General features: G+C 40.4%; 1 protein-coding gene across 1 annotated transcript in view; it reads right to left on the bottom strand.

The window, feature by feature from the left end:
* The window catches only part of LAMA1 (laminin, alpha 1), a 137,846-nt gene that overhangs the window by 76,382 nt on the left and 40,228 nt on the right, over nucleotides 1-21,236 (bottom strand). Inside the window, exons 4-16 of the mRNA XM_012725774.1 lie at nucleotides 16,048-16,290; nucleotides 14,897-15,076; nucleotides 14,041-14,130; nucleotides 13,818-13,935; nucleotides 12,700-12,878; nucleotides 11,940-12,045; nucleotides 9,857-10,017; nucleotides 8,851-8,991; nucleotides 7,379-7,552; nucleotides 7,002-7,103; nucleotides 6,378-6,589; nucleotides 5,609-5,720; nucleotides 2,125-2,235 (exon numbers count right to left, since the gene is read on the bottom strand). Coding sequence (XP_012581228.1) covers nucleotides 2,125-2,235; nucleotides 5,609-5,720; nucleotides 6,378-6,589; nucleotides 7,002-7,103; nucleotides 7,379-7,552; nucleotides 8,851-8,991; nucleotides 9,857-10,017; nucleotides 11,940-12,045; nucleotides 12,700-12,878; nucleotides 13,818-13,935; nucleotides 14,041-14,130; nucleotides 14,897-15,076; nucleotides 16,048-16,290 — 1,929 coding nt within the window. The remainder of the gene's footprint in view (nucleotides 1-2,124; nucleotides 2,236-5,608; nucleotides 5,721-6,377; nucleotides 6,590-7,001; nucleotides 7,104-7,378; nucleotides 7,553-8,850; nucleotides 8,992-9,856; nucleotides 10,018-11,939; nucleotides 12,046-12,699; nucleotides 12,879-13,817; nucleotides 13,936-14,040; nucleotides 14,131-14,896; nucleotides 15,077-16,047; nucleotides 16,291-21,236) is intronic.

Here is a 21,236-nt window from a genome sequence, read left to right as displayed (position 1 = left end):
ATCTGCCTGTTCTGCTCCCCACTCTGTCTCTGGTGAATCCTCTCACCCTCCACATCTCTGGCATGTACCCCTGTTCCATATGAATAAATAAATAAATCTTAAAAAATATATAGGGTAAAAACACTAAGAATAACTAGAACCCTTTCTCTAGTAAACTATACAAATGGAGGCAAGTCCTGGAGGCTAGAATGCTATGTGCCAGGCTTGACAGCTACCAAAGAAGACTTTGTTTAACAGAATAGACAAAGGAAAAGTTAGGATAAAAGATAAATGACATTACTGATTTTTATATTTCCTAAATTCCAATCTAAATGTTTATAAGTTTTGTCCCCTAAAGCATTAATTACTTAAGAGGAGATAAACAATAACTTTACAGCAGGAAACCCTGGCAGATAGGGCATTTAGAGAGCAGGCAACTTCCCCTAGAAGGCAGACGGCACCATGGGGTCCTGACAGGAGGCACTGAGCATGGCACAGTCCTCCTGACAAAACGCACAACTGCAAACTGACCAGCAGGAGAGAGAAGAATGCCCAGCACTCTTCAGGAAGAATGAAAGACAAAGACAAAGGAATTGCCCCAGACTGAAGGAGGAAATGCTACTGAAGGCAACGTGAGGTCTTGGATTTGATGCTGGCTAGAACAAGCGACGGAATGGGAAAAGGGATGAAATGGGAGTTAAGTGTGTGGTTTCATGGCTCAAATTATGCTGTCGTTCACTTCTTAATTTTGCTGACTGTACTATGATGCTGGGTGAGATGTGAACATGAATCAGGATAGGGTAGAGGAAATTCTCTGCACTTGTGACACTTCTCTAAAAACCCTACAAGACCAAAAGAAATATTTCTTGTTATTAGAGCTTTAAGGCAAGTTCCTTTTTAGCATTGCACTTTAATGTGAGTGCATTTTTTTGTGTGTGTGAATATATATATATTCACAGAAGCCTCTCTTGGCCATGGGTGGCACAAATACAAGGTGAGACCACCCCAAAGGCTGGCAGACTCCCCAGAAAAGCTAGACTAACAAAACCAAATGGCAGAGAGGTCTGCAAAATCAGTCCCCTGGCCCAGCTGTGGACACTAGGCGCATGAGGAAATTGATCCTTGAGGGGATGCGCTCAGTGTGCAAACCATGATTTCAGACTCTCCTCTTACAGGACAAAGAAATAAAGATCAAAATAAAAGCCTTACTTACAGAAGAGAAAAATGAGGCTCCAGAGAGAAAAAGCAATCACAGCATCATGCTGCGATCTACATCATGAGCCCGATAATTAATTTCCCCAGGCCTGTGACTCAATCAATCTCTTGTGGAAAGAGCATGAACATTTCTCTGCGTGGTGAATAGGGTCTGACTAATTAGCATATGCATTCACTCCCTCTATGAGCCTGAATCCATTAGAGCCCAGGAGTGTGGCCTGGCTTCAAGGCATGAGCTTAAAAGAATTCCTGATTGAAGTTAAAAAACAAGTCCTGTCCTGTATCTGCCCCTAAATTCATTCTCCAGGTTAACTACACACTTGTTAATCCCTGTTTCAACTCATATTGCCCGAAAGACCTACTTGTCTGAAGAGTCTATCAGATTCACAACTATAAAGTCTTATATATGGTACAATGTTTGTTAAATATTTTGTTCCTCTTCTTATGATATATTATGTAATGTAATGTTAAAAATACTAGCAGCCACAGCCACATTTAAAAGATCCTTTTTTTTTTATTTTATCAGTGAGCAATAAATGCCTTTGTATTGCTTTATAATCTTGGGAAATAAATAATTTATTTCTAATGTTCTAATAAAAAGTCTGCAATGAAATTATGCCCACCTTGTTTGGATACAGGGTAGATATGGAATCTTAGTAACTTTATTGATGAATAATACTTATTCTGAAACTTATGTGTTTTTTTTTGTTTTTTTTGCAAATGAAAAGAAGAAAAATAAGACACATTTTTGGTATAGACTTAAATTTTCAAATTTCCTTTGTGGTCTACAGAGGAAGACCACAAAGGGATCTTCCTCTGTGGAGATTGTCTTCTGTGGAGGAATCACTTTGTTAAAAAAAATGACTTCTGCATAGCACTTGGCTTCAGGGTGGACAGAAGGGGCAGTTAAGTTATTGACAAGAGACTCACAAAACAAACGCCATGAATATCGCACTCAGCTGCGTGGCCGTGACATTCACAGGGCTGACAAATTCCTCCAAAGAGTATTCCATCCACTCGGTAGTAGCCTGGAAGACAGGTCTGCAAAAGAAAGACAGGTGATTAGGCTGGTGGAGGCAATTTGCGTACTAGGCAAGCAGTCATCTTTCCACTACGTTAGACATACAAGCTATTCACTTTTACACCAATGAAGAAATAGTTTTCTTTTCAAACATCTTAAAGATTTATCTATCTATGCACACAAGAACCAGGGCACAGGCCAGAGGCACAGGGGGTGAGAGTATTCACCAGAGACATCGTGGGGAGCAGGACAGGCAGATGCACTGAAACAGACTGCTGAGGGGAGCAGCAGGCAGGTCAGGAGAGGTCTGATGTGCCGTGTGAGTCACCTCCCTGGCCAGGGATTGAACTCGAGCTGCAGGGCTGCAGACAGCCCCATAGTGCTATGCTTCAACTGGCTGCACCACCAGGAAGGGCCCTTCAAACATTGTTATTGTGGTATTTACAACATGCCAAAAGACGTACCCATTTTAAACACACAATTCAAAGGTAACACTCTGTCATGCAAATACCACCATAACCCAATTCCTTGATTCTTTGTTAAAGATAGGAACATGCAGATGGAAACCTATCAACTCTATCAATTTTGTAATGAGTCAGCACGTCAGTGAGGAGTCTACTGCAAGGTTCTAAAACAGGAAATCACGTCAAGCTCAGCCATTTGACCAGTGTTTCAATCAAGAGGATTGCTTATGCTCGTTTTCTTTTTTTTTCTTTTACTTCAAATTTATTATGTATCATTACCCAAAGTGTTCAAATACATATACTGTGTCACAGTATAACATCCTGAGTGTTCTTTCCATGGGCTAAGGACTGGACAGCATTGTGGGTGCTCAAGCACGCTGCTCCCTGCCTGTGAGGGTCAAGAGTCACACAGACAGACCAATCATTTAATCCTCATGACAGCTGAGTGGACGAATATCTTCATTCTATAGACATGCAACCTGCAACACAGCAGTTAGCTAGCATGCCACGGGGTCAGTGGGACGATTCAAAGCCAGGTGAGCACATGTCCAAGACTGTGTCCACAGAGAAGCTGCCCAGGGTTACAGCAGACGTGAAACCCCGGAATGCAGACTGGGAAATGATTAATATGGAGGTCAGCAGACTCCCACGGGGGCATGGGAGGAGGGGATGTGGATTTGGTTCTTATTGTTAAAGAACTCTTAAAGCACATTTTCATTATGCAAGTAATAAATAAATGCCTCATTCATACTGACCATGGGAAAGTCCCCTGCTATCTCCACACAGTCATGCTCCCCTCAGGGATGGTGGGCTTGTCTCTGGATGGGCATTCAGTCCATCTACATGGGGATCTGTGTAGTAGCTGTGACATTACCAAGAATTTCACCCTGGATCAAGAGTTAGTTGCCTGATTTCTGTAATGCAGCCTCTGAGTAAGGGTTTGATTAAAGAGTGGATTCTGCTTGGCCAAAATGCTTTAAAGTAGGCATTAAGTTTCTTGGATACGCCTAAGCTGTCATTTTGGCCAAGTCAGTCAGTGCCTTTTCCTCCAATGTCAAGGTCTCACTGCTGCCCCCTCCTGGTCCAGTCAGCCAAGACATCTACTTCCTAGGACACCCCTGCTCTCTATTCACCAGCAAGCTTATTTATCCTAACATCCCAGTAGAAGCCTTAATTTATTCATAAAACAAACCACATGTAGGGATTAGCATAAATTTTGAACATTTTCTGAATTTAGAAATAAATGAGATTTCTTTTTAAGTCTTCAGTGGGGCCCTCCCTGGTGGCACAGCGGGTTAAAGCACAGCACTGGGAAGCTTAAGCCACTTCAGCATGAGTTCGACTCCCGGCCAGCGAGGGTGACACACATGGCATGTCAGAACTCTCCTGACCTGCCCTCTACCCTCCTTAGCAGTGTATTTCATCAATCAGCCTGTTCTGCTCCCCACTCTGTCTCTGGTGAATCTTCTCACCACCCCTGTACTGCTGGCCTGTACCCCAGCTCTTAATGCATAAATAAATAAATCTTAAAATAAAAAAGCCTTCATTGGCCTCCCTTTCCCTTAAAAACACTGCAAAATATTTAAATAGAAAAATTCAGTTAAATATCTATACCATGGAAGCCCTCCCTGGTGGTGCAACGGGTTAGGACACAGCACTGCAAGCTAGCCACAGCCACTTCAGTGCAAGTTTGATCCCTGGCCCTGGAGGTGATCCATGTGGTTCAGTAGACCTGTCCTGACCCGCCCGCTGCTCCCCTCAGCAGTGTACTTCGTCCATCTGCCTGTTTTGCTCCCCACTCAGTTCTGGTGAAGACTCTCACTACCCCTACCCCTCTGACTTGTACTCTAGTTTGAATAAATAAATAAATCTCAAAAAAAAAAAATCTACACCATGGAACATTAGGTTGGCTTTATTAATGGAAAATTTTATAATAGGTAAAAAGTCACAAAAACAAATTGTAGGTTAAATATCTTCATTGTAAAAATGATTGCGAGGAAGTCACAGACAATGGCTGTCATAAACATGGGAGAGGTAGGATCATATAGGAGGTCAGAACAGATGCAATTTCTGACATGTACACTTCCTAGCTGTGTGATTTTGTCCATTGCACCTAACTTTTCTAACCATTTTTCCAACCCATAGAACAGCAATATACAAAGTAGCCACCCAATACAGTTGCTGTCAAGATTAAATGAGGCCACATACTAAAGAATCTAGAATTTTGCCCAAACTGCAGAAAGTTCTTTTTTTCATTTGTTTTCTTTTTGACAGAAAATTCTTAGGAGAAAGTTATTGTCAAAACTATGTCCAACTATTTTTAAAATACATTGGAAAGAAAAGGTTAGTAATAAATTACTTTTATTGATGATTGCAAGAGCATTTTTATATACTTCATAAGCAACAAAAGGTGCCAAAAAGTTTTGACTAGTCTAAAGTTTAGGTGGGCACACTGGTGATGTACAAATGTTCAAATACAATCAAGGTCAATTAGAAATGCAAAATATGGCCTTGGTTTTTCAGCCTTTCTTTGATGAAGGCAAGAACAGCACCAACAGTATTTCCAGGGGCCATAGACCCTAGCAGAAAAGGCAGATTTCTTTAATTTTCTTCCATAAAGTCTTTAAACTTTAATATAAATGAAAATAATGAGAAGACAAACAATAAAAGAGAGTTGTGTGTATGTGAATACGCAACATACCATTTCTGTTCAGGTCCTAGACACAGGCGTAGTGTCTACTGTAAAGGTCTTAGGAATCAGATTTAGTTAAACAATGCCCCAGTCTTCCTATAGCCCCCTAAAGTCTGAAGTTTAGAGACTTTGGGGTTCTAAATCTAAAATTTAAAGGTGCAATAACTACCTTTCATGTGCTTTTCTCATCTCAAGAAAGAGACAAAGGACAAGACAGTTGTGGCAGAGAAGGGGTACCTCGCAGGAGATCCCCGCGTAGCCCTGAGGACACTCGCAGTGCTCCACATCTGTGGCCAGGGCCAGGTCCACGGCATTAGGGCTAGCTGTGTCCAGAGTGACCGAGTCCAGCCTGCAAACAGACAAGGTCACTATGAAACTCACATGCTCAGAAAAGACATCTAGGACCTCAGGAGAGACAGATTCTTAAAAAAGACTTTATTAATATAAAATGGTGATTTGATTTTCGTTAGTAACTGAATAGTTTCACAATCATGTACTCTCTAGGGGTTGTCTCTGTTCCCTAGAAATAACTTCAACATTGGGGCAAAGATGTGCCATTGCCCATAAACAGCTACGGGATAGGTCTGATGTAGCTCATTGGGCGTTGAAGCATCTTAACTAATAGAGAGATTGTCTTCAAGGTGTACTTCTTTGCTGGCCTTAGCTGTCTCTAATGTTTGCGCTTTGCTGGGCACTGTCAGATCAATCAAATGTGTATGGCTGGACACAATAGCTTAAACAGACTGTGTAAAAATTTCTCTCTGAAGTCAAGTCTGTGTCCCAGTAAATATGTCTCATGGATGACAACTCAGACATTTTCAATAAAGCTGTAGTAATAAAAACAACTTTTAGGCAGCCAGTTCTACTATGCAATAAGCTATTCAATTCAAAACTGTGCAATAGACATATATATCAGTACTATATGCATAAATGTAAAATATGTTAGGCTGAAAACGAAGACAAGACTGAATTACCTTTACAAGTTTTCTCTCGTTCTAATACAAACCTGTAAAGAGCCATTTTTGCTGAGTTATAGTTGGCTCTGATCAAAAGATGTGTCACATTGGCAAGGACAGTCATCAGCTGGTCTCGATCTATCTCCCTTTTGTTATTAAAATCTCGGAAGTTCTCTGGCACAAGCCTAATCACATTGAAGTATTCCTCGTAGGGTTGCAGTGCCAGGCCCTCAGCCTGGGTGCTTAACGTGAGTCCATTTCCCTAACATTTAAAAACAGGGGAAATATACTTCTCAATTTTGTATTCATCTCAACATCAAAAAAATCAAATCAAATTTTGTATTATCTTTTCAAGTCCCATCTGTGTTGCTGCAAATAGCATGTTTTTGACAAAGACAACACTTGCAAGCTGACCTCAGATCTGAGGCACCTAGCAGGGAATGGGGAGGAAGAGGTCAAAACAGGAGAGGGGCCAGCATAAGGGACTGTGGAGATGGATCACAGATGCGTTGGTGTGGGAGAACTATGGGGACTACATGTGAGGGGAGAAATCTTCTATTGTAAACAAATGAACAATGATGTAAGAAAATAAAATCTAAATTAAAAAAAAAAATCCAAAACTGTCACCCCACTAAGTCTCAGAGTTCCACAGCAAAGGGACTTGAAATAATCACCTTGATGATCACGTCAGCATCAGACAAGAGGTCACCATCCACCGTTTCCATTGGAATATCGTATGAAACAGTATACCTCAGGAATCCGCCAAACGCAGTAAGCTAGAAGGTGTAGGTGAGAGAAGAGACCACCTCAGAGAGGAGATCACTGCCCCACAAGGGGAGGTGGCCGCCAACATCACAGGGAACACCAAGACTGCCGGGGGCATAACGTGTTAGGAACCTCACAGGCATGGCAGTGAAAGGAAGCATATTGTACAAATATTCTGTTTAATTGATATGGCCAAAATGCAGGGTAAGGCTGAAGGCACAGAAGAGAAATATACCCCTTCAGAGAGATACCAAGGGAAACGGTTAGCTCCCCTTGCTGGCCACACCTTATTTCCGAGGTAGGCGTCCGGGGCCGACCAGTAGTACTTGGATGCGAGCCTCTGCGTGACCATGGTGTTGTTGATGTTGATCTGATGCTGCCTGCCCAGCACGTCCTGCTGGGACGGGATCTTACGTGGATGAATCAAGTCCGTGACCAGCCACCCGGACATATCCTTTACCTTAACAAAATCCAGGAAGTTTAGAAAATGAGGTAGAAGCCATGTTAGATTTCATTCAGTCCAGGTCTATTATCTTCATAATTGAAGAGAAGGACCCAGAAAGCTTAGTGAGGAATGAGCCAAAACACAGTGGACTTTCTTATTTGTCAAAGGACAGGGAAAGCCTGTGAAGGGGTCACACCTCGCCCAAACCCAGACCAATGATAAGCAATAGGTGAGCAAAACCACAAAGACCACAAATGTATCTTTTAAATCAAATATTTTACATCAAATAATAGCAAAGAACTTCACAAATAATACTAAAAATAATAGCAAAGAACTTTACAAATAATACTAATAATAATAACAAAGAACTTCACAAATAATAATAATAACAGAGAACTTTACAAATAATAGTAATAATAGCAAAGAACTTCACCAATGCATTGAATAAAATGTCTCTGCTTCTCATTCACTATTGCCATATGCTTTTAACCCAAAACCCAAAAAGTGCATAAAAATAGCCTTCAGATACAATCTTCCTAATTTGTTATGTACACAGAGATGACAGGGGATCACCCTAGTATGGTGACCACAGGAACTCATACACATTATTTGATGCTAATGAGAGAGTCACTCCAACTTTTTCCAGGCTACTCCTACTCCTCACCAGCCCAATGGAAAGGGAGGGGAGGAGGAGGAAGAAAGAACCCCACAGCGCCTTTATTCCCTGTGTTAAATACAGGCCTGAGATGGGGTTGTGAAGGAAGGAGCTGGTCACCCGCAGGGGACTCATCCCTGATCTAACAGGCACTCACGAAGTCTTCCCCCTGCACCCTGTCATCCTTGTTCAACCCATCTCTCCAGAACTCCCTGTTTCCAAAACAACAGGGGTATCTTCTCTGCTCTCATAATCCCTGGGACATCCTCTCATTCACCCTCACTATCTTTGTTGAGGTAGAACATTCTGAGAGAGACCCCATGTCCTGTATGCTCTGGGGCCTGAAGTTCAGGGCAGGGGTGGTGCACGCTGACCCATAATTCCATGCATTTCCCTTTAGGAGGAATTTAAATAATATGTGTTCTACATATATCATCTTTGTTTTCACAGGGAAATGTATGTGGAACAAACACCTGAAGTAGGAAGCACTTTCAGTGACATCTAGGTGGTGAGCACCTCTGATTCTCACCAACATTATTCCAAATGGGTGAGAATACTGTTACAGGGGAGTTGCCCTGTGGCCTTACAAGCCAGCTCCTACAGCGCTCACATGGGGTGGTGTACTTAATGCACCGAGGTCTCGGAGGGTGCTTCCCACCTGACTGATGGGCCAAGAAAGGCTGTCGCAGACGTCAGAGACCCCAAAGCAGAAGCACTCCGTGCAGCCCTGAGGGTTCCTTTCCTGCAAGTTATAGAATCCTGGTTTGCAGCGATCACATTCTTTCCCTTCGACATTCGCCTGCAAGTTAGAGTAGAAGATCAGCTTCAGGAACCAGTGTGTCCAGCAAGACAGAATAAAGGGATATTAATATAATATTAACAAGAAATGTGTTTGGTTATCCAGAAAGGCAGGTCAACAAATAAATGCTCAAAGTAAGAGTCAGGTCGCTATTTCCAGAACAGGTATTTTTCAATATTTACCAGTTCATGTTGTAGTCAAGAATTAGGTTAAGAATCTCAGAGCTCGGTCATTACAATTAAATGATTTTCTTGGTATTGTTTTACTTTTAAACCTCTCACGTTTGCTGATTTTTCAAGCAAAACATTTAAGGTTACTGTCAGTTACACAGAATACCTGTTTGCACAGGAATAAACACTTAAAGTACAAAAGGAAATTCTGTGCATTATGGGGGAAATAATTACTAACATCATATAGCCAAATAAAATTCCTCCTTGGTATCCAATAATGTATTTCTCATCATTGCCCAATTTCTTGAGTCACAGAAAAATTCAAAATAGCATAGTGCCCCAAATTAATGTTCTTAGAAATATAATGTTTACCCGATCTTCTTTTAAACATAAAACTGAGAAAGTATGGTATAGAAGAGGTAATAAGCCAAAGACAAAGAATGCAGATTTTGATTTCTCCTATGAAGTTACTGAAACTCCTCTGGAATATATGGCCATTTCTCAGGAGGCACCAAAAAGTTAGCCAGATGTTCATCTTCATCTAAGGACGTGCACTGAGACTAGGGAGATGCTCAGGCATCTTCTGCTGAAACCCTGCTGCTTTATGGAAGAACTGACCATCTGGCCTGTGGGGTTGCTCCTCTCTCATGTGTCATACAAGGCAGCTCACAGGTGCAGCTGACCCGCCCACATACCTTACAAAGACAAGGCTCCAGGCAGGGGTCCTCATTCACACTGCCAGTCATGTTGCAGCCACAGGGGGCGCAGTCTGGGTAACCCTTGTAGCCTAATTGGCAGCGATCACATTTTTCTCCTGTGTAACCTTCTTTGCATGGACACTGACCTGGCCACTTCCCTGGGAAGAAATGCATGATGATCATGCAACCAGAAAACAAAATCGATTTTAAGCATAATTTCACAGACATTTTCTGTTAAGGGACAGATAATAGACATTTTAGACATTTTTGGCCATAGTGTCTCTGTAGCAACTTCTTAATACTACGATTTTTGCCTGAAAGCAGTCACAGGTAATATATACATCACACTTTTTTGAAAACACAGGCAGGTGGTGTACTAGATGCAATCTGTGGGCCATAGTTTGTCAAATCCTGCTTAAATAAAAAAAAAAAAGAAGATGGAGATGAAAGCCATGGAGACTGGCAGGAAAGTAAAATGGTGCAGCAACTTTGGAAAACAGTTTGACAAGTTCAAAGACTATGTTCAAATTGTGGGAGCATTATCATAGGCTCCCACAATTTCAATCTTACATTTTTCACTAAGAAATGTGGAAGCATAGGCTTATAAAAGAACTTATACATGAATGTTGGTAGCAGCATTACACTGATCCATAATAAGTGAATAACCAAGAAGGTCAACACAATACAAATGTACATCAACTGAGGGATGGTTATATAAAATGTGGTATGGTCATATAATGGAGAATGAGAATTGTTCAGCTATAAAAAGGAATGAAGTAGATGTACCCATGGATGAACATTGAAAACAGCGTGCTAAGTGCAAGAAGGCAGCAGAACTTATATTAAATGTTCCTATTGCTGTGAAATGTCCAGAACTAGCAAAGGTTGATAGGGAAAGAGAATCAGTGGTTGCCTAGGGCCGGGGAGGCGAGGAGCTGGGGAGAAGTGGAGAGTGATAGCCAGTGGGTTGAGGTTTCTTTATGTGGATGATAAAGATGTTCTCACATTGCCCTGTGGCACCTAACAGGGATGTACCAAATACACTGACGAGCACATTTGAAGTCACTGAACTGTATAACTATATGGTGGTGAATTATATTACAAAATAAAGCTGTTTCAGAAGAAAAGCAGACAGAAATGGCAGAGGGCAATGAGTAATATCTGTTTTTACTGCCAGCTCTGAACCTTTTTAACCTTAGCCAAGTTTTCTTAACTGCTCTGCACATATCTTGGCCTGTAAAATGTTTTAAATGATTTTTCTGTGCTACGGCTAAAATTTAAATGTCATATATTTTAAATGAACCCAATCAGGGATAATTGTCACTCTCATCATCAGCATCTCATTACCAGTTGCATGGAAGAATTGATTCAATTGTGAATGTACCCTCCACTTTTCCCGTGGGCCCCCAGCTGCCGCATCCTTCCTCTAAGTCAATACCCATTTTAGCTGCTAGTGACTGAGAATTTGATGGGATCATAAGTCTTTGAACAGATGCAACCTATTCAGGAGACTCTGCTATTTGCAAGTCCATTTGCTAGTTTTGGAAAGAGAAAGAATTCTGACATTTACAAAGTTAACCAGAGGATTTGCTTGCTTTGTGAGATGCTATAGGCAAACCCTGCTGAGTGTCTTCTAAGAGCTGGGGAGAGACTGATATTTACTATGCTCCATGCAGGGCTTTAAACTGAGTCTTATTTCTCCTTTCACCAAATGCTCAATTATCTGCTCAAATGTCATTTCATCACCCCACACAGCCACTTCCACACCCCATTTCCCTCCAATCCAACTTTGCTTTATGTCCATGGCACTTTCCCCCACCTGGCGTGATATCACATTTGTACTTATTTGCTTAGTATCTGCTGAGAGCAGGACCCAGACTCTTGTGCAAGTAAGTATACATTCCAAAGTTCTAGAAAACTGCCCAAGCACTTGATAAATACTTCAGAACAACAACAAAAATATCAAGAGAGAATCCTATCAACGAAGAGCTATACAAAGGTAGAGGTTGCACTAGGTGTGATTCAGAAATGCACACACACACAAAACAATGATAAGCACCAAAATGAACCAAGTTTTTACCTTTGTGTAAGTCCGAATGGAGATCATCCTTGATACAGACAGAACTGAGAGATCCCCAAGGATCACAGTCACAGGGGTGGCAAGGGTTGTTCTCATAAGGAGACACCTAAAATGCAGAGGTTGTCCAGGATTATCTTACTAGAATAGCAATGTTAACAGTGACATCAACAATAATAACGACAAGGTATTGCCTTTTTATCCAGGATGTGACTATTACAACGATTTTGTATAAATGAGGGATGAATACCTCTGGAACATAAAATAAGCTCAAATCAGGAATCTCTAAACATCTTTAAGGTGATGTCAGCAGTTAGTATCATCAGCCAGTGTCACCCTTTCCCACCACCACTGTTACCAGGACCCCTTGTCTTGCTGTCTCCAGCAGCCATCCATAAGCATCACCCATGACCAAGCTACCATGGGAAGTTGTGTGACAACTACATATGAAGTCACCTGATGACTGAATAAGCATTACATATGACAAGGGGCAGTTGCTCCAGTTATTGACCAAATCTTTGCAATGAATGTTAGTATTACTCCAAGATCACAGTCAATGGACTCTCAAATTCAAGTTAAATAACAGTGAGCAAATATCCTACATTGAGCAAGAAAACAGAGTAGGCAATCCACGTCTGAAGAGTTCCACTAGCATAACAAGACTATGAATGAAATATTACACAAGGCCATGAGTCTCTAATACTGAAGTTGACACCAGGCAAGTCACCTGTGGCTTCCTGGGAAACCAGGAAGCTCATCTTACTTTGTGTGGTCTGTAATATCCATCGACACAAGTTTCACAATTTATTCCCATGGTGTTCTGCAGGCAATTTATGCAAACCCCGCCTCCTTTATACTGTCCAGCAATATTCAGACTTCTCTTCTGACTTGCAACACTTTCGTCATAGTAGCAGTCTTTGGCTTTATTGTGACAATTACATTCTAGGAGAGTATTTTAACATCTCAATTAATATAAATATATATACACCCATCTATATACGATGTCCTATATGAAGAAATTTCTTTCCTCCCTAAGTAAGTCTCTATGACTACACATTAAATGGAAATTCTAGAATAAGTAATTTTAAATGTATTTGGGCAATATATGGAGAACAACTGAAAATAGCTATAAAAATTAGACATGTACAGACCTATCTGAACCATCAATCCATCCTCTGGTATTATATCTTGCAAAAGTACTTTCACACTTTTGAATGACTTGAACAGTGTTAGCCACAGCACAGTGGCTGTATTAACAAAAGGCTGGTAAGAAAGTTACCATAATATCCTTGGGTTGGTAGCTCACCTCCATCTAATGGATTCAGTGCTACTATTTTTAAAAATAACATTTGTGTTGATAACATGGACAAATTTTCTTTCAAGATAGAGTATTAGATATAAAAACAATGCATAGAACAGTATGCATAGTATATATCAGGTTCTATGTGAGAGCTGGAATGCAAAAATGCTAATCTGGACTTTACTTACATACAGATTTACTTACAAGGAAAAGGAAATAGTGGGAAGGACAGAGGTAGTAGAGAAGTAATGCTTTCCACTATATGCTTTTGTGCAATGTTACCTGTGACTATACTGTTTATTTAAAATTAAATATAGATTAATTAAGGACAAATTAATACATAGGTAGAGAAACTTTAGGTAAACTAGCAAACCCACAAATGTACTTCTAGGACCCCATAGTTTAACTGTATTAAGATAATATGCAGCTTTATGTAGCTAACTGCATATCTAAATTAATATGTAACTGAATAAGGAAACAAATTATGTACTAATTCCAAAAATCGTTAGGGCTCCATAAACTTAAGCATTTAAGAATGGAAAAAACAAACTCTATAATCGTGCACTTTTCAGTGAACTTACTTTCGCATCTGTTACCAGAAGAAATGGTGCCAGGCCTCCAGGGATGCTGATGGAATCCAGGGCAACACTTACTGCAGCTCTCTCCACAGGTGTTATGTTCACACTGACACTGTAGTTTCTAAACCATAAGGAATGTAACATTTTATCTGAAAATTTACCTGCATATTTTTCTTGATTATATTTAAAAAAATCACAGTCAAATATACAGTAAGGCTTTACTCACCTTTGTAGTTTCATCCCATGGGCAGCTACTAGCATGACCATAGCAAATGCACATCCCACCAACAGAAATGTCTTTGATTGAGTAGTAATACTATGGAAAAGAAAAAATACAAACCAAATTAAAATCTCTTCTATATTAGTGAATAGCAAATGTTGGCAACTAACAAATATCTGCTATTATTAGTAATCTAAAAAATATATACACATTTAAATTATATTTCATTCATAAAGAATTCTTATGCTAGATTAAAATAAATAATGCCCAAGTTAGCTCATCATCAGTCTAAAAGAATTTTGCAACATGGGCTGTATGTATCTTACACCAAGGCAGTCATATGCAAAATCCTTTAGGCAGAAAATCTTAAAATGTAGTGCTACACAGAATACAGCTAAGAACATGACATCAAAACTTCCATCAGCTAGTTCAATAGTGGAATTTAAAAATATATATATTTATTTATTTATGCATACAGAACTGGGGTACAGACCAGAGGTACCAGGGTGGTGGAGCCGGAGTGGGGAGCAGCACAAGCAGACTGACAAAGTACACTGCTGAGGGGAGCAGCAGGCAAGACAGGAGAGGTCTGCTGCACCATGTGGGTCACCTCCGGGGTTGAGGCTCAAACTTGCACTGAGGTGGATGTGACCAGATTGCAGTGCTGTGCCCTAACCCCTTGTGCCACCAGGGAGGGTCCTTAATGGTGGAATTTTTAACAAAGCATATATAATAGTTTTCAATAACTTAAAAAACAAAAAAAGCCTACCTTGGAGGGAAAAAGCCAATGAAAAAGAAAACTCTATTTCCTTTGAACACAATAAAGACTTGGCATTATTCAAAAGCACTGTCACCAACTTACTCGTCTCGTGACAATGGGATCAAGGTCTTTAGGGTCGTGGTGGCTGAGGGTCATAAGATCTGCATTGAGGGTTCTAATGCGCTGTAAGCGAAGGCGGATATATCTTGCAGAGGTAAATTCCAACAACTTGGGTGAAGGATCATCAGCACTTGGTCTGCCATTGATTAGTGATGTATGGATCTAGAGACATCAAAATAAACAAAAGTCCATTTTAAATTTGAAAAAAGATAATCCTGATTGTTTAACTTCAGGATGTAATCTTTACAGAAACTATCTAAAGTCAAAACAAACTATTTCATTCTCAAAGAAACCTTCTAATGTCTCTTAACTACTATAATCCTAATATGTTTTCAGTCTTTTGAAGTCATCCATCCAAGGTCTCAGACATTACTGCAAGCCTTTAAAGAAAGCCACTTTTCCCAATGTGGAGTGAGTGTATTAACCTGTATTTTAGGCTGTGGCTTCTCTAAAACAAATTCTAAATGCCATGAACAGATTAGGAAGAAAGAGAAAAGTGCCAGAAAGCCTTGGAATGCCCGCCCTCCTAATTAATCTCTCCTCTTGAAATAATGGAGAGCTTGTTGCAGAATTCTCACTGTGAAGAGCACTTGGGAGAGTTTTTGTAGTTTTAGTTCATCAAGCCAGGTACTACAAAAGAATGGTTTGTCTTTATTACATGTGGACTTTAATGAATGAAGTTTGTACAGTCTGGGAGTGCGAAGCTCTCAGCTGGAAGCCCTTGACCCACCACCTCCCAGCATTCAACACCCCAAGGAGTAGAAATTCACAGTGAAAATTGTGAACTGTATCTGTTAGAGGCATTTTAATTCTTCTCTTTAGTATTTCAACATATATTCTTGCCCTAGTAATATGGGAAAGATACTCTGAGGGGGATGTGATGGAGTTAATAAATCACAGAAGAGTAAAAGCCAAGAATTCTCCTAGATGGGAAAAAAATCCAATAAGGTGAAATGTGTTGGTTATGATATTATCATCAGCTGACACAGTAAGTGATAATTTAAACATAGCTGGCTCTATTAAATATCTCCATGATTTGCACTAAGAAGAGTGATTTTGAGTGATTCAAGATGGCGGTTGACAATGCCCTCTGAACATCCCAAATATGGTCATCATTATAATTGGCATGTTACCTCTCCATGCTCGAGTGGCACCAGTCTGGAATAATAGGAGGTACAGATCACTTCATCATCTGCTCTATAGGTAGGTGGGCCCCGTCTTGGAGTGATATTGTAACGAGTCAAGCATTCCGTATCACTAACTGCATAATACTGCCAGGGACTGAAGTGGGTGCCGTCCAGAGATCGCTCCAAAATCCAGTTTCCAGGTCGGGGGGCATTAGCAGCTTTGATGATGACATAAGCAACTTGAAAAACCTGAAACAAGACACTGGGACATCTTCATCAGGAATCAGTAGCAAGTGAATCAGAAGGCAAAGTCTGCTTGACAGAAAGGTTGTATACGTGATGACTGCCAAAGTCAAGAATGCAACTCATCATAGATGTTAACCAAAACTTGTCTTGTGAACATCTTTCTTTTCAAACTGGGCTCAGAAATAATAAATTTGTATTACTATTATTGGCACTATTAGTGTTGACACTGTATGTTCTCTTGTTTCCATAATCTTTCTCCATCTGTATTCTGAATAATAATAACTATGTTGGGTGTGGTGTGGTGTAGTAATGTTCTATTGACAGTGGTGTTTATAGACTAGAATGTGTTTCTTAGAGTGACTTGGAAATAGCAATCTGAATATGAGAAAAAAAAAAAGTCAGTCCACTACATGTCTATTAGAATGACTAAAATCCGAAACACTGACAACACCAAATGCTGGTGAGGATGTGGAGCAATGAGAATTTTCATTGTTTGCTGGTAGGAATGCAAAATGATACAGTTTTGTTGGAAGACAGTTTAACAGTTTCTTATGAACTAAACATATTGTTTCCATATTACTCAGAGATAACACTACTTATCCACATGAATTGAAAGTTTTCATAGGTGAATGAATGGGGTATGATATAGCTTTACTATGGAATATTGGTCAGTGATACAAGGAAATGACTTCTCATTCTAGAAAAAGACAACGGATATGTTAATGTATATTGCTAGGTGAAAGAAACACATCTGAAAAGGCTACATACTATATGATTCCAACTATACAACATTCTGGAAAAGGAAAATGTATATCAACAATGCAAAGATCAGTGGTTGTCAGGAATTCAGGGAAGGTAAGGAATTATAGGGGGTTTATAGGGTATTTTTGGGTCAGTGAAACTATTCTAATGATGCTGTAATGGTGTATGTGATGGAGGTTTAGAGTAAAAATTTGAAATAGAGGCATCAAAAGACCAGAAACTACAGAAATGTTGAACATCATCATTAAACCTGCTTTAGAAATGAAAAGTCCTTACACAAGGCCCAGAAATGGGAATACAGGAGTGTCAGTCCTTACAAAGGACTGCTATAGAAAATATCCAGAGGCACGGAGCAGAGGTGGGGATATGGAGCTTTCCCGCTCCATCCTACTTGCATCTACACACATGATTTTTCCATTGTGAGGCAAACTCACTTGTGTGCCTCTGAAAGGGAAACATGCTGAAACTTTTCTCAGAGGTAAGCCAAGGACCCCACTCAATGAATCCCAACATCTCATCAGAACCCCCATCGGATACATCATTATACATTTGCCAACACTCATGTCCATATAAAGCAAGACATGAATAACATTGTAAAAGAGGAAGGGAGGAGTCTGTGGTGGGGAGAGGGGGAGGTGGGGTGTCTGGATATGGGAGATAAAGCTGCTCAAAAATATACTAGGGGACAGACAGGCAAAAGGGGGTTTAGGTAACCATTCCCAGCAAGCAGAGTAGCCAGGCAACTCTTGGATTTAGAAGGAACCCTTGTAGCTAGCTAAAAATTTATTTAGAGCTCAGAAAGAGCAATCTGTTGAACAACCACCCCCTCTTAGAGTACTTGTACTGGGAGGAAATTTTCTAGGTCTAAGATGGTTCTATTGCTTAAGAGAACTCCCAGTGTTAGAGGAATTTTTTCCCATGAATTCATTCAAGGTGCCCTCAAAATTCTACACTCTGGAGCTATAGAAAATATGCTGGATTCTCCTTTCATGTAACTATCCTTCATACATCTACATTAACTAGCCTATATACCCCCCACCCCCTGGGAATTTTATCATTTAATGAGACCTCATGGCTTTGACATGATTCTTTGGACCAGTCTAAGCTTCATACCTTATTTTCATGAACTGAATACAATGCTCCAAATATTTTCTGAGTTGGAAAGAAGATAGTGAAAATATGTTTTTGCTTTGGTACCTGAGCCTTAGGAAGCATTTACCCTTCTGAAAGTAAACTTAAGTTCCTAACTCAGGTTGGTGTTACAAGGGAAAAAAGAACAGGAAAATGCCTTTGTCCATGTAAACTGTTATTGACTCCAGATTTCCTATAACCCAAATTGACAGAGCCAATTTTTTTAAAAACAAAGTCACTTGTCATTTTTATTTTAAAATATATATAATTTGGCCCTCCCTGATGGCACAACAGGTTAGGACACAGCACTGCAAGCTAGCCGCAACCGCTTCATTGCAAGTTCTATCCCCAGCCCCAGAGGCAATCCATAAGGTGCAGCAGACCTCTCCTTTCTCACCGGCTGATCCCCTCAGCACTGTATTTCATTGATCTGCCTGTTCTGCTCCCCACTCTGTCTCTGGTGAAGCCTCTCACTGCACCTGCACCTCTGGCTTATACCCCAGTTCTGTATGCATAAATATATATATATGTAAATCATATGTAAATGTGTCTACCTATGTACTAATGTGTCTACCTATGTATGTGTGTGTACACATATATACTAGAGAGATTGAGTAGAAAGCTTCTATTCTTTTGCTGAGTTTATATTGATTTTATTTGTTGTTGGTTTTATTTGCTTTTTGTTTTATTTGTTGTTAATGTTTTCACCCTCCCCAGTAAGTTCTCACTAAATCCTGGAACACAAGAGCTTCTGAAAATAAACCCACCAAAAATCAAGAATTCATAGTCATCTTACTAAATAACACCTGGGAAAGACATATGTAAATTCAATAATAGTAACTTTTTACCTACACAATACGTCCCTACCAAGTATCATCTGTGAATGACAGAAGTGGGTATTGCAGCTATTCCATGTCAGGTGCTGTTCGCCTCTGGAAGGGAACCACTCCTTCTAAAGCACATGAGAAGCAAAGTGATATTCTTCAGTTTTTCTAATGAGTGAAACTGGAAACCTGATCTATTAATGCTTAGATCTGGAACTAAATACCCAATGTTTAAAAACTAGACTCCTCTTTATCATTTAAAAATCCTTCTACAAATTGGATCCTCCCTGGTGGCGCATCTGGTTAAAGCACAGCACTAAAAAACTAAAGCCACTTCAGCATGAGTTCAATTCCCAGCCATGGAGGTGATCCATATGACATCGCAGACCTCTCCTGACCAGCCCGCTGCTCCCCTCAGCAGTGTACTTCCTCAGTCGGCCTGTTCTGCTCCCCACTCTGTCTCTGCTGAATCCTCTCACCGCCCCTGCACTTCTGGACTGTACCCCAGTTCTATATGCATAAGTAAATAAATCTTTTTAAAAAATCCTTCTAAAAATTAAAACATTGCCATTTTGTGCTAGCTTGAACCTACCCAGACAGTTTCTTCATGAGCATAACTACAAGTTTTTCTTTTGAAGAATGTATTTACCCCATCTTTACTCCAATTATACAATTCACATATTCCTCAGTTTTTGTTTCTATGATGGTTATCCTTCAATGTTATATCAAATCCTTTTCAGAAATACCTGGTGACCAATTCTATTGTCTCTTCTGAAATCTGTTGTGAAGAACTAGTTCCCAGAGCTGAGACACAACACGGTTGTCACTGCCACCTTTGCAAAGACGCAGTGCTGCCTGGGCACCCAAAAGGAAGTCCAGCTTTCACAGTTTTCATCCCAATGCCAGGGGTTACTGTTAGCAAATCCTTCTGTCATAAAACAGACATCTCTGAGCCTATGGGCCTTGGACATTGACTACGGCCAAGTTCCTTAAGATTTCTAAATGTTAAGGATCTAAATGAAACCTCAAGAAACAGATGCACCATGTCAGACGACACAGCCCGTTTGAGCATTAAGAGAGGCAGTGTAGCTTACACATGGGATGAGAAGTATTTACTTTATTTTCCAACTGCATTTTTTGAAAATAGAAAGAACTCAGAAGTTGGCTTCATGCATGTAATGACTGTATGCGTATTGTCTGCTTCACCCCAAATAACCTGAGTTCCAAGTTAGCATGGCTCCATTTTACACATTTGGAAACCCATATAGAGGGTAAAGACAAACTTGCAGAGTTGCAAGGTCCCAAGAAGCAGCCAGAAGCCTCACACCAGAGTCCTCAGCCAGAGCACAGGCTGCAGAGAGCCACCCCCACATGGCCACCAGCACCTAACATTTAAGGTCCCCGGGGAAAAAAACAACAACAACAACAACAACAAAAAAAAAACCTCCTGCATTTTTTTGGACACCAGGTTTATATTCAAGCAGCTATTGCAGCGAACTCTGTCTTTTACAGCCCAGCAGGAGTGGGGGGAGGGAAGAGAGCATGTGCACGAAACAAAATGACTGACTGCTAGTGCTTATAGAGCACTTACTCTGCCAAGAGGCTTTATTAGAATCACTAACTCCTCTGGGCCCTCCCAATCGGTTAAAGGGCAGCACTGGCAGATAGCCCCAGCTGCTTCAGTGCCAGTTTGATTACCAGCCCCAGAGGTAATCCACATGGTGCAACAGGCCTCTCCTGTCTCACCTGCTGCTCCCCTCAGCAGTGTACTTCATCACTATGCTTGTTCTGCTCCCCACTCTGTCTCTGGTGAATCCTCTCACCACCCCTGCACCTCTGTATGCATAAATAAAATAAAAAAAAAAAAACATTAAAAAAAAAGAATTGCTAACTCTTCTAATCCCTTACAACTACATTTTCTTATGATGTGTGTACTGTTATCCCCCCTTGCCATATGAGGAAACTGAGGCACAGAAATGTTAAGTAAGTAATGTTCCCAGGATCTACAGGCACTAGCTTGATAGAACAGGGAATTAAATGGTCCTTCTCTGAACCACTATGCTATACTTCCAGAGGCTGCAAGGAAAAAAAAAAAAAAAAGGATGAAATCCCAAGCTGAGACACAGAGTACTAAACCTAGTTTTCCAACCCTCTACCCCAACCAGCAGCAATTATTTCAGTTATTGTGTCCTTGTTCTTTCGTCAAATCCTTGCCAATTTTATAATGAGAGC

This window comes from Condylura cristata, unplaced genomic scaffold (genome assembly GCF_000260355.1).
Source record: "Condylura cristata isolate star-nosed mole 26May11 unplaced genomic scaffold, ConCri1.0 scaffold00016, whole genome shotgun sequence".
Lineage (NCBI taxonomy): Eukaryota > Metazoa > Chordata > Mammalia > Eulipotyphla > Talpidae > Condylura > Condylura cristata.
The sequence above is the reverse complement of the archived record's forward strand: the minus strand, read 5'-3'. Positions and strand labels throughout refer to the sequence as shown.